The 12582-nt window shown below is 33.0% G+C and overlaps 1 protein-coding gene across 1 annotated transcript; it reads left to right on the top strand.

Annotated features, from left to right (window-relative positions):
- The first annotated feature begins 7574 nt into the window (after positions 1-7574).
- Positions 7575-9628, top strand: LOC139099055 (uncharacterized). The gene is made up of 4 exons (XM_070651453.1): positions 7575-7716; positions 7822-8053; positions 8226-8519; positions 9366-9628. The coding sequence occupies exons 1-4, from the start codon at positions 7669-7671 to the stop codon at positions 9506-9508; spliced, it is 717 nt and encodes a 238-aa protein (XP_070507554.1). The 5' UTR covers positions 7575-7668; the 3' UTR covers positions 9509-9628.
- The last annotated feature ends 2954 nt before the right edge of the window (positions 9629-12582 follow it).

Here is a 12582-nt window from a genome sequence, read left to right as displayed (position 1 = left end):
ACGCCCGATTCTACCTAAAATTCAGCAATAGAACCAGCTTTAGGGATCGTCTAAAGACCAAGAGGCCATGAATCGCATATGTTTTGTATGACTAGCAAAATAAATAAGTAAAATCAGTGTCAAGTTGGTGTAAAGATCATTTGATCCTAATGTGTAACTGATGATCGATTTGATTTAACAGTCCAGAATCTCTACAGAATACCTAATGTCCTTGATGAAGAAAACGATGTCCAAACAATGCATTTTCGAAGCATCTTCATTAGCCACAAAGTCATTATTAATTTTTTTAACTAACAACTAAACATACTGCTCACTAATTACATCCCAATACCTAAACACAAAGTTCGAAGTCTATTGAAGTCGACTCAAGTCGTCTTCAAGTGTGTCGACTTCTAGCTCTGTCTTAACATACCCCAATCATAATCTAAAACTCTCCATTATGCGTCAAAACCACATCAATCCTTCAATTTCTCAATGACTTTTATGAATATATTTTTTTCCCTATTCCATATCCATGTACATTGAAATGATGTTTTTTTCTGGATTGTGGATAAAGAAGTAGAAAAAAAAAATAAAATTTTATTCCGCTTTTGTTCGATTTATGAAGAGTAGTAAGCACAAAAAAAAAATATATATAAAAATTGTTTGTGAATAGACGGGAATGAGAAATGATGCATTGAGAACTTTTCAAATGGAAAGTTAATGGCCAAAAAATTCTATTTTTTTTCTGCTGCTGCCTTTGTTCTGCTCGAAAGAAAAAGTTTTTTTTTTGTTTGTTTGAACAAAAAATTGAAAAAAAAAGAAATAAAACTTAAATTTGAAGCAGATTGCGAAAATAAAATAAAAAAGAAGTATTTGTGCTGTGAAATGAACAGTCGATGATTTTTCATTTGATATTATAAATCAGTGCAATGGCATGTGAAGTTGAATGAGAGTTATTTGAGCTGTTAGTTGAAAATTAAGAATTGAGATTGATTTTTTTTGTTGTTTTGTGAGTTTATTGTTATGTATTTTTAGAAATGCTTATGTACAGCACTTACCCGAGTGAACTAAACTACGTTATAACTAGTTGATAGCTAGTTAATCTACAGTTCTAACGCATTTTTGTCCATTTGGGTTAAATTTGATCAAGAGTATCACCATATGGCTCGGAGTCATGGAAAATGACCGTTGTAGACGAGCATGCAATTGGTGCTTTTGTGAGGAAGATCCTAAGAATCATCTTTGGACCAAAAAGGGAAGTAAGTTTTTAAAAATGTAGGAGCAACGCGGAGACCCATCAGCTATTCTAGCTCTACAGAGAGCCTGTCATACGTGAACAGACTTCGATGGACTGGATATGTTATGACCAGTAGAAGCGTTTTTAAAAGAATGTCCTAAGAACTCATGAAAGGTATCTATTGATATATTCAGTATTGCATTTGGTGTTGAAAATTGACAATCAGTAGCCAGTCTTTGAGTAAGTTTCAGATGTCAACTATCAGAGACAATAAATCACAATTGATTTGACCGTCTGGTTAAGTAAGAAAGTATATTCTAAAGACGACTACAGCAACAAGACAGTCAGTTACATTCTGATCAGCAGGTTTCTGATATTTTTGCATGAACGTCAATAGATTCACGCAGGGTTGTTACAACATATTCTATTTTACACAATGTCACATATGTCACATATTTCATATGTTCACAGGGAAAAATGTGTGGATATGTGTGGATTTATGTGAATATTCGCACATTTTCTACACATATCCACACATTTTCAAAACACACCAGATTCTGCTTTTAACAACCATGGATTCACGTGTGACTCAGTCAAGGCGGTAAATAAGTTAGACAAATAAGTTGATAAAATCTACAGAGTGTGCTGTAAACCGGATTGTATCGAATGTGCCTTGTGGTCACCCCCAGAGTCCCACAGATTTGAGACAGGAATTTCGGCCATTTTTACATCATATGCTTTCCAAGTAACTCTACTTGGAAACTATAAAAAACCTTAAAATCCTTAACTTAACCACTCAAAAATCCTCAAAAACATTTTTTTCCCTAGATTTTTTTTATCTATTTATTAATTTCCCCTCTTTTTAATTTTTATAAGTTATAGCCTCATAAATGTTTGTCATTATAAAGTTGTAAGTCATCAAAAGAAGACCCTTAAACTAGTTACAAAGAATTCTTATTCAAAATGATAATAGTTCCAATAAAAACTTGAATAAAACTTTTATTGTATCAAAAATTAGTATTTTATTAATGTCAAGTATAAGTTTGTGTAGCGACTCAATATGAGCATGAAAATAACAGTTTAATGGTTGGAAAAAAAATATACTTTTTGTTGGATATGAATAATTTATGGGCAAAATATTTTTTTATTGCCATAAAAAATAACTTTGAAAATAACAAAAAATTGTAAATGCTGATACGAAGGAACTAAGAACCTTGAGAACAATCTATGGATGATTTTATGGATTTTGATGAGATTAAATTGACTTTTCAAATCTACAATCTTAATTAAGAAACCAATAAAAAGTCACCATTATGTTCAATTTATTAATTTAGTTCCGATAGTTTGTGGTTAGGATCTTATCTTAATCTGAATGTTAGGCATGAATTGAGGGTTTAATGAGTTTTATATTGATAGGTTTAAGGTGGGCATTCTGTGTCCCGAGGTACTCTAGATGAAGATTACAACTAACATATCCCGCGAAAATGAAAGATTGTCTATCACTGGATTTAGGAGTTCTATTTAGACATAATTTGTGTATCGCGAATACACAGACCTAGTAAATGTGACTACAAACTGCGACAAAAACACCCAAATTTGATTAGACTTTCACTGGGATTGAACCAGAGTCATTATGTTTGGTTGACACTCTAACCCAATATTGGATAGCCTTTTATTATTCGCAACTGACAGAAAATTCCGAAAGATAGATTTGTCTCTAGACTCTAGGACTCGTGTTACCCAGCCAAGAAAGTAAGTAAGTAAGTTATTATTCGCAGCACGCCTAGGTGGTCAACCTCGGCTGAAATAACACACAGGATTCGATTCATGGTATATCCAAATAATTTGCCGACACATTATTGTGTCGTGGTACACAGGAAATCTACCATTGCTCCAACTACTACTCATTTCCTCGTTTTTTGCTGAATATTGCTTTTTATGTTACAAGCGGACAATTTAAAAACTCTTTTGCAGGCTTGTCCAAAAATGGAATTACAATAGCAGTAACTAAGTCATCAAGGCATCTTTATGCCATGTTCGCGCCTTTTGTCAAATTTAGTCAAGTTCAGTCTAGCTAAGCAATAATTTTGTTAAATTTTTACTCGATAGTATCTCAGAAGTCAATAACAAGAATCTCCAAAAATACCCATTCCATCACCCCTCATCCTGTTATTCTTTCCAAAAAAATATTAATTAAAAATTCAACAAACAAAAACAAAAAACTTCATTTAATTAATGAAATCATTTCCATTCATGCAAATTAAATTGTATAAAGTCCTCAACCATCAAGACCAGATTTACTGTTTAAAAACACAAAGAGTAACCATAGAAAGAGAAAACTTCCACTTGTTTGTCTTGTTTGTCATTACGACTGGATGAGATTAATTAATGACAAAGCAGCCCAGCACTTCAAAACGTTGTTAAGGAATTTAATTTTTTTTCGCATTTTTTAAAAAGTGTGGCTTTATAATATTTAAATATGTACATGCGGCTATTTAACAGCAGCTCAGATTTGCATGATGTTGATTGTCTTTGGTGTGGCAGGGGTATAGCCATGAGCTGTGGTGTAGACAGAGTAAGACTCAAAGTCAGACACGACACCGAAAATCACTTTAGCCTGGCTAGTTTATGCTGGACGCCACTTCTATGCCTTGTGCTTTTCGGGATATTCATCAGAAAATCACATAAATTGAACAAGTTACAACTGAACGTCTGAGCCTCGTGGAGAGTTTGAAATGAGTGATTGACCCCCTTTTACTAAACCCCTGACATGACTGCTTTAAGGGATTTTTATCTCACTCTGTTAATAACTAACAGTCATTCAGTATGAAAGACATACACAAAAAAAAAAAATTAATGTGAATGGCATGAACCACAAGAAGAAGTGAATAAATTTATCGATTTAATCTCTTGTCATGTAACAAAGCTGATTTAATGAATTATGAGTAGCGTAAAGCTCAAGCATGGGGTCATTGTCGGTTAGAGTGAGACACAAGCAGCGATACACACCAAAAAAAGGTTTCCCCGAGTGATTTAAAATGCAAATCGCGTGTATAAATTTTGCTTAATTTCTGCCTATCTCTTTGACTTCTTTTCGTTCCTTTATGGCTGATATATCAGAGACACAGAATCGCAAATGTCCTCTATTCATGCTTTTTTTGTTATTGCCCATTCCACTGTTATTCGGACTGTATAATAAATTTGATCCTATAAAAAAACGACACTGCGGATATTTATGCTCGGAATTAAATTTTAGCATGTTTTTCTTGAATGCTATTGTCCGTACTTTGTCTGTCTGTCTGTCTGCAGTCGAACTGCTCTTCCAGTTTAAGCTTTTTTGATGCAGTTTTTTGCTTATTGTGTGTGTTTTAGCTTAAATAGATGACTGCCGAAAAACCAAATTGATTGGTGCACCGGAAGGTTAATTAAATTAACTTTTTCCAAAAATTACCTTACGTTTTACGTACGTATTTTTTACGTAGCCTTGACGTAGCCAGTAAAATGATGATTCTATTCAAAATTCACTCCGGTCAAGGGTTCAAGTCTCAAATTTTTTGACAATTTATGACAAAATTGTATGACATGACTCTTAATGTTTTGATTCTGTACCGGGAAAAATGCGCTACTGTCAGCCACGACTGACCACGTCTTTACTACTTTTCATTTTATTTCAAATTCTTATTTTTAAAAATGAAATTAAATTGATAAACATAAATTAGCGACACATTTCTTTTATTTTCATCCGCAAATTCTCATTTTTTTGTATGTTTATGGTCTCCCCTTTATGTTTTTACGACGGACACTTAGTGAATCATTTTGAAGAAAAATCAAAAGAAATTGAAGAGGAAATTTATTGAAATAGAGAAAATATTTACAACCGAAACAGATTGTATTTTAATTAATTAAATTGAAAATCTTGATTTAAATAAATTTGTTAGAATTCTTTGTTGATTTTTTAATGGCTAGGGGAAGTTGTTGTGTCTGTGCTAGAGTGGAATTTGTAATTTAAGTGATTTAGGGAAATTTGTTTTTTATGATCAAATGCTCTCTACTTCTTCTAAAGGTTGTAAATGGACACTAAATCTGATTTTATGATACTCTTAGCTTAATTCCACAATGTAACAACCACAGCTTCTCGCGGCGGAGAATGTCAATCCAAACCACATAGTAGGGCGTAGTCACATGAGGCCTTGGGTAACACAGGATGTTTTGGCCTTCTAAACCACCATTCTTAAATACAAGCTTTTGTCAAGCACAATCCCTGAACAATTCGGCACTGAAAAATTATCATGCAGAAGCCAGCGATCGGGCCAGTTTCAAGCGGCATCTAAAGGTGTCCATGCAAGTAGTGCTCTCCATTTGTTACACAAATTGACCCGTCTCTTCCCTTTGTAACAAAATCTCAATCCACCTTCTTTTAAGAACATTACGGAATAAGTTAACGACCTTTATCTACTTAGGCCAAATTTCAATGTTTTATAAGGGTACATAGACCTTTCAAAATCCACAGCCTTATGAGCTTATGAGGCATATCAATGACGAATTAGTTATTGTACCATGCCCTTTAGACAGTTTATAGTGAGATTCGAACCATTTGCAAGCTCTGTTTAATGCAAGAACGCGAGTACGTCATAATACCTGATGTATCCTGCAACGTACCCGGGTTACAACCCATGTGCGCAAGAGTTTCCTCAAGAATATCATCCTAGATACTAGTAAATCCTTGTATACTTAGCAATAGAGACACATTATGTGCCAAAGACCAAACTAAGCAACTAAGCAAACTGTAATCCAACATCCAAATCAAGCCACGATACTAGAAGTTTGAAATGGAAAAAGAGCTTCGAAAATTAGACAAGACTTGGATTTGAACCCAGGACCTTTAGCACGTAAGCTCAACGCTCTACCAATTAGCCCACCGATGTCATTTCACTTCTTTTATAATTAACTCATTAGTACTTTGGACTTAAAATCCACAAAGAAACAATAACCCGCAAAATATTCAATGACTCATTCTTCCCATTAATTAAGTTTCATTTTAAAATAAAATATCGCATCCATTAATATTTCAAAACTTCATCATCATTAATTACAATATTGCGACATTGCGTACTTTTAAGTGAGAATTTATATTCTTTAATGGCATGATTTAAAAACCTTAAAATTTTAATTTTTTTTGTCGACATTCTTGCTTTTGTAAACAATTTTTAATTAATTTTATTTTGATTCTTTTAAATTGGTTTTTTGAAATTAAATGAAAATGTTTAAAAAGGAAATTCTTGAAATATTTTGAAGGAATTTACGTGATTTAGCTTGATTTATAGATTGACTATGAATGAGATTTTTAATTAAAATATCATTTTTATACAAAGTTGCAACAAAGTTGTTGATTTTTTAAATTATATAATTTTTTGAATATTTTTAATTTGCTGGGATTCTATTTGTTTAGTTTGTGTTTTTTTTTTTTTTCAATTTTAAAAAAATGTCCAATTTACTAAATTTTTTTTGAAATTTGAAATTTTTAAAAAGTTGTTAAAATTTTTCATTTTAATCAACTTTTTCAATTTTTCAATTTTTAAACTTTTTCAATTTTTAAACATTTTTCAATTTTTCAAAATTTTTAATTATTTGAAAATTTTCAATTTTTTAAAGTTTTCAATTTTTAAAAGATTTCAATTTTTTAAAATTTTGCAATTTTTAAAACAATCTTAATTTTTTAAATTCTTCAATTTGTTTTTTTTCTTCAATATTTTGAAATTTTTGAGTTTTTCAAAATTTTAAATTTTTTTAAAATTTTTCAATTTTTTAAAATTTTTCAATTTTTTTAAAATTTTTCAATTTTGTTAAAAATTTTTTCAATTTTTTAACATTTTTCAACTTTTTAAAATTTTTCAACTTTTTAAAATTTTTCAATTTTTTAAAATTTTTCAATTTTTTTAAAATTTTTCAATTTTTTAAATTTTTCAATTTTTTAACATTTTTCAACTTTTTAAAATTTTTCAATTTTTTAAAATTTTTCAACTTTTTAAAATTTTTCAAATTTTTTAAAATTTTTCAACTTTTTTTTTAAAAATTTTTCAACTTTTTAAAAAAAGTTTTTAAATTTTTCAATTTTTTTAAATTTGTTAAATTTTTTAAATTTTTTAAAATTTTAAATCTCTTTCCTTTCACTTCCTCATCCTATCTCCACCAAAAACCCAAAAAACTACAGTAAAACCTCCCCAAATACCTTATCATCTCCAAGCACTTGCCTTACTTAACTCTAATATAAATTACACATATCAATAGCATATTCAAGTGCTTTAATCTAATCTCCGTTGCTTCTTTTCCTGTTGATTAGGTGTCACTTGATTATCCAGCAAAAAAATTAAGGTTTTCAATTGTAATTCTGGCATTTCATTTCAAAATCATTTTAAAGTTGGTAGAAATAAGTTAATTTGGATACAAAAATGAAGGGATTAATATTTCTTAGTGCTGTGTTTGGTGCTGTACTGATGGTAAGTGACCTGTGACATGTTTTTGATGAGATTTAAGTGCCATCAGTTCCAAAATTCCTCAAAAAATCCATAAAAATTGTCAATTTTTTCCCAAATCCCCTCCAGTGCACAGCAATCAGACAAGACCAAATCGATCAATTAATGGACTTGAACTTTATGTTCGATGTCCTACACAAAAATTATGACCATGAAATTAACAAGGCATGGATGCAACAAAAACACAACATGAAAGTCTTAAATGCCCAATTTTTATCACGCTATGGATTCAACATTGAAGAAATGAAGGATAAAGAAGCTACAGTCCTTGAAGCTATCGAGCAACGTGCACAGGAAATTGGTCAGTAACTTTCTCTAGCTTCTAAGATTCGGCCAAAAACTACAAACTTGCATTTCCTGCATTTTAGATTCACAGGCTTGCAGTTTTCGGCTGTACCTTAATATCCATCTCAGGCTGCATGCCTGCAGTTCCATATCCATTTCTCATCAACTTCCCTTCCATTCCCCACCAGGCGACCCCAACAACGAGTGCATCAACACAGTCAGATATGGCCTCACAAATGCCGTTGGATATGCAAACATGAACTATGCAGCAACAGTCCAGGAAATCTTGTACTACTTTAATCAAACAAATGACGTCTTTTTCTATCCAAATGTTGAAGTTTTTCACTTCCAGTCAAACTCATTCCAATGGGAAATTTTGAATGCTTTATTGGAAATTAATCCAGTTGCTGATATGGATGGATTGATTAGACGACTTATGGCTGATTATTATATCATTTTGGAAATGTTCCAGGAGGCAGTCAGTAAGTTTAATGTTGTTTTGGGGTTTTGATAGGTTGGGTTGATTATGGAAATATGAGAGTTGGTCACTAGGTCACAATGGTACTAGACATATTCCATTAGATATAATTTTGTAGCTTAAAAATCAGGAAAGTAGTCAGGCATATTCTAAGGCAAGCAAAGACATAGGGTTTTTGTATGGAACTAGCACATTGAAACAACTGGACAAAAGGTTTCCGGAGTCTCGGTTTTGACGAATTTTTGAGATAAAAACCGAGACTGGGACTGAGACTGAGAGCAAGACCAAGACTGAGACCAAGACCGAGACTGAGACCGATACTGAGACTGAGAATGAGACTGAGATCGAAAATGAGTTCAAGAACCGAGCCAAGAACGGTACTGAGAACGAGAACAGAATTGAGATCAGAAACAAGAACGGGAACGAGGACGGGAACGAAGATGGGAATGAGGACGGGAATAAGGACGAGAATAAGAACGGGAATGAGGACGGGAATGAGGACGGGAATGAGGACGGGAATGAGGACGGGAATGAGGACGGGAATGAGAACGGGAATGAGACAGGAATGAGACCAAGAGCCGAACTGAGAACAGAGCTGATGCCGAGACTCGGAAATCATAGTCTCCGACTTGAGAATTCTTACCTACCCGAGGGAAAGGACGGTGGGTTTTGGGTGTAATCAGACATTTTTGAGGGGAGACTCGAAATTGGACTTGAGAATTCTAACCTAGGGATGGTATCGGTCTCTAGTTTCTGAAGGTCCTCTAGGCTCTCGAGGTTCCAAACCAAAATTCCAATTCCACACCACCTTCATAATTCCCTAATAATTACCAATTTTTACTTCTTTCAGACACCTTAGCCAGTGACATCCGTGAATATGACAGAGAATTCAATCGCATCCGTGGATCAATCTTCCCAACATTCCAAAATGTCAGAGATTACTTCTTCTTTACATGTGAATCATTGAAAGATACATTGACAAGATGTGAATAGACACAACCATGCACTGTGCATTAATAAATTAATTTAATAAAAAAGTTCAATGTCATTTTGACCCATAAAATTTACAACGTAAAGCCTGAATAAAGAGCAAAAGTTTACCTTAAAATTCAATTTTCGTGGAACTGAAAATCAATGGATATAAATTCACAGCTATAATAATTATCATAAAATATTTTCATGCAAATTTATGGTAATTAATTTCCCCAAAAACCCATTATCGAGAAAATGTTATTCAGCCATGCTCTCACTCACTCACTCTCTCATCGCCAACGGATATGCTTTATCAAATAACACAGAAATTTTATTTACTGTTCGTGTTTCAGATTTCATGAATGACGGTATTGGTGAACGATTAATTGCTTTTGAGATAAGGCTTGTTTTAGGTTGTTTAGTGTTATTGATTTCGATTTTAGTTTTGTTGTGTCTTTTTTGTTGGAATCGGAGAGAAGATGGGTGGGAATTTTTAGATTTTGTTGGGAATTTTTTTGTGGTTTTGGGGATTGTTTGCAGTCTCAGAACTCGGACCTTCAAAAGGAAAATGTTCAAAATTATCCAAAATTCCAAAATTTGAATGGAATTTTCAACTTCCTGAAAAATCGGGACATTTTAAGGCTTTGTCAGGACACAGCAGCAAGGTAGAAAAGTACAGCAGCGTCCCGGCAAAAATACAGCAGATGGCCGCCTTACTTAAACGAAACCTAGCTTAACTCCATCATGTACCAACCTCACCTTCTGGTAGTGAATCCAAGCCACATCGAATGAAGCTCTGATGGATATAGGATGCGTCAGAATTACAAGCTACCAACCCTAATTACAAGTTAAGTGAACCAAGGAAATATTGAAAGTTGCCAAGCGAAAGTCAGAAATTGGGTCAGTTTCAGGCGACATCTTAAGGCAGTCATGGATCACAAATGATCTGTACAGATAGCGAAGTAAGTTAGGAAGCTATGGTCTAACAGGTTTGTCATCGTATTAATTGTAAAACGCAAATGGCTACTTGATGACTGATTTCTACCCATTTTTACGTATACCTATTGTAGTTCACCGCATTATGCAGCTCGGGTCATATTCAAGGAATCGTTCCTTAAGTGTATCGTTGAGCATATTTTCAGAAGCATAGGCTTAGCGACTCCAAAAATGAATTGTAGTACTATTAAATTAGGGAGGAGCGGGCAAAGGCGACTAAGAGCAACGAGTGATGACAAGGGATGACTAGGGATGACCAGGGAGGCTTAGGCGACTGCCCGAAATACATTACATCTCCAGTGACATGGTTTGTCACTTTTTTTGCCATCTTTTTGTCTTTTCCCCAGATTTATGTTACTTTTTTAACAATTTTGTTAAATTTTGACTGATATTTTGTATTTTGTCACTTTTTTGTCACTTGTCATCTAAGCTTGTATCAAATTATCACACAATATTTTCAACGACGACCCATCCCTTGATACTCAATAAGAAAATATGTATCAAATCACAAAAAACAACAGCAATTTAATTTTAAATTTCCCATTAATTTATCAAAATGTTTCTCTTAATTAATTTTCATTTAATGTTTTTATTTTGATTTCATTCAGACAACTTTTTTTTTTGCTGTTAAAATTAATTTTTTGAATGTTCTGTGTGGACCCATTCGGATATAAATTACTCTTGATAATCTCGAGAAAGAAAGGCCAACGTCTATGGGGGAAAATAATTGTGTATAATTTAAAAATAAGAAATAAATCGACAAACTTTTTGTTTTTTGTTGGCGCCTTTTCATCTTTAACTTTTCATTTGAGAATTTTTAAGGAAATCTAGACATTCAAATTATTTTTGTTTTTATGACTCAATACCCGAGAGATACAAGTCAGAAAGGCCAAATTTGAGCAACTTCCATTTAGCGCAAAATTGGAGCAACTTCCATTCAGTGCCAAATTTGAGCAACTTCCATTTAGTCAAATTTGAGCAACTTCCATTTAGTGCCAAATTTGAGCAACTTTCATTTAGCGCCAAATTTGAGCAACTTCCATTTAGCATTTAGCAACTTCCATTTAGTGCCAAATTTGAGCAACTTCCATTTAGTGCCAAATTTGAGCAACTTCTGTTTAGCCTCAAATTTAAGCAAATTTGAGCAACTTCCATTTAGTGCAACTTTCAAATTTGAGCAACTTCCTTTTGCGCCAATTTTGAGCAACTTCCATTTTGCGCCAATTTGAGCAACTTCTGTTTAGCCTCAAATTTAAGCAACTTCCATTTAGTGTCAATTTTGAGCAACTTCTATTTTGAGCTAAATTTGAGCAACTTCCATTTATCGCGCCAAATTTTTGAGCAACTTCAATTTAAAGCGCCAAACTTTGAGCAACTTCCATTTAGCGCCAAATTTTGTAACTTTGTTTAGTGTCAAATTTGAGCAACTACGATTTAGCAGAGCCATTTTAATTTGTGTCGCTCGGCTCAATGCAGTTCAAACTGACAGAACTTGTTCAAGAAACATAAATTGCTCTATGTTGAGAGGAAATGGAAGGAGCTGTAGGGATAATTAAAGAATATGCTGTTTGCTTAAATGTTTTACTTTCTCATAAATACGAAAAGAACTTCTCTCATCATTTTCAATTTACTGTCGGAATGAAATCACTGCATATTCAGTTGAAAATTGCGAAAATGGAAGACGGAAATGTTTTAAGAAATTTCTCAGTTCCTCATAATTTATGAATTACGGATGTAGAAAAATATTTCTTCATCATTCTTGTTAAATTGCTATATTTTTTTGTGTTGATGGAGGAAAAATCTCAACTGCAGATGAACATTTTGCTGTCGGAAAAAGAAGGGTGGAAAATTGTACAGAAATGGAAGTAAAATGATGAAGGATTGCAAGTTGAGAAGTAAAAAAAAACATTGAATGGAAAAAGTTTCAATTTGTTTTGTGTATTTTAAGTGCTGCAGTTTTATTTTCTGTTTAATGGTTTTTAAAGCACTATTGAGAAGTTTTGATTAATAAGACTTCTACAAGTTGGAATTGGATACAATATTGTGTACATTTGGAGCATTCTTGTTATGTCGTCAACATTTAATGAATGGCTAGGTTC

The sequence above is a fragment of the Chironomus tepperi genome, unplaced genomic scaffold, assembly GCF_022539635.2.
Source record: "Chironomus tepperi strain 1889 unplaced genomic scaffold, CSIRO-AGI_Ctep_v1 contig_461, whole genome shotgun sequence".
Taxonomy (NCBI): domain Eukaryota; kingdom Metazoa; phylum Arthropoda; class Insecta; order Diptera; family Chironomidae; genus Chironomus; species Chironomus tepperi.
Note: the sequence above shows the minus strand (reverse complement) of the source record. Positions and strands in the feature narration are given on the sequence as shown.

What these genes read in the sequence shown, in the direction of transcription:
- LOC139099055 (XM_070651453.1), top strand. Translation starts at nt 7,669, where the DNA reads ATGAAGGGATTAATATTTCTTAGTGCTGTGTTTGGTGCTGTACTGATG. An exon ending in GCAACGTGCACAGGAAATTG is followed by an intron (nt 8,054 to 8,225) that starts GTCAGTAACTTT and finishes ATTCCCCACCAG; the next exon opens with GCGACCCCAACAACGAGTGC. An exon ending in AATGTTCCAGGAGGCAGTCA is followed by an intron (nt 8,520 to 9,365) that starts GTAAGTTTAATG and finishes TACTTCTTTCAG; the next exon opens with ACACCTTAGCCAGTGACATC.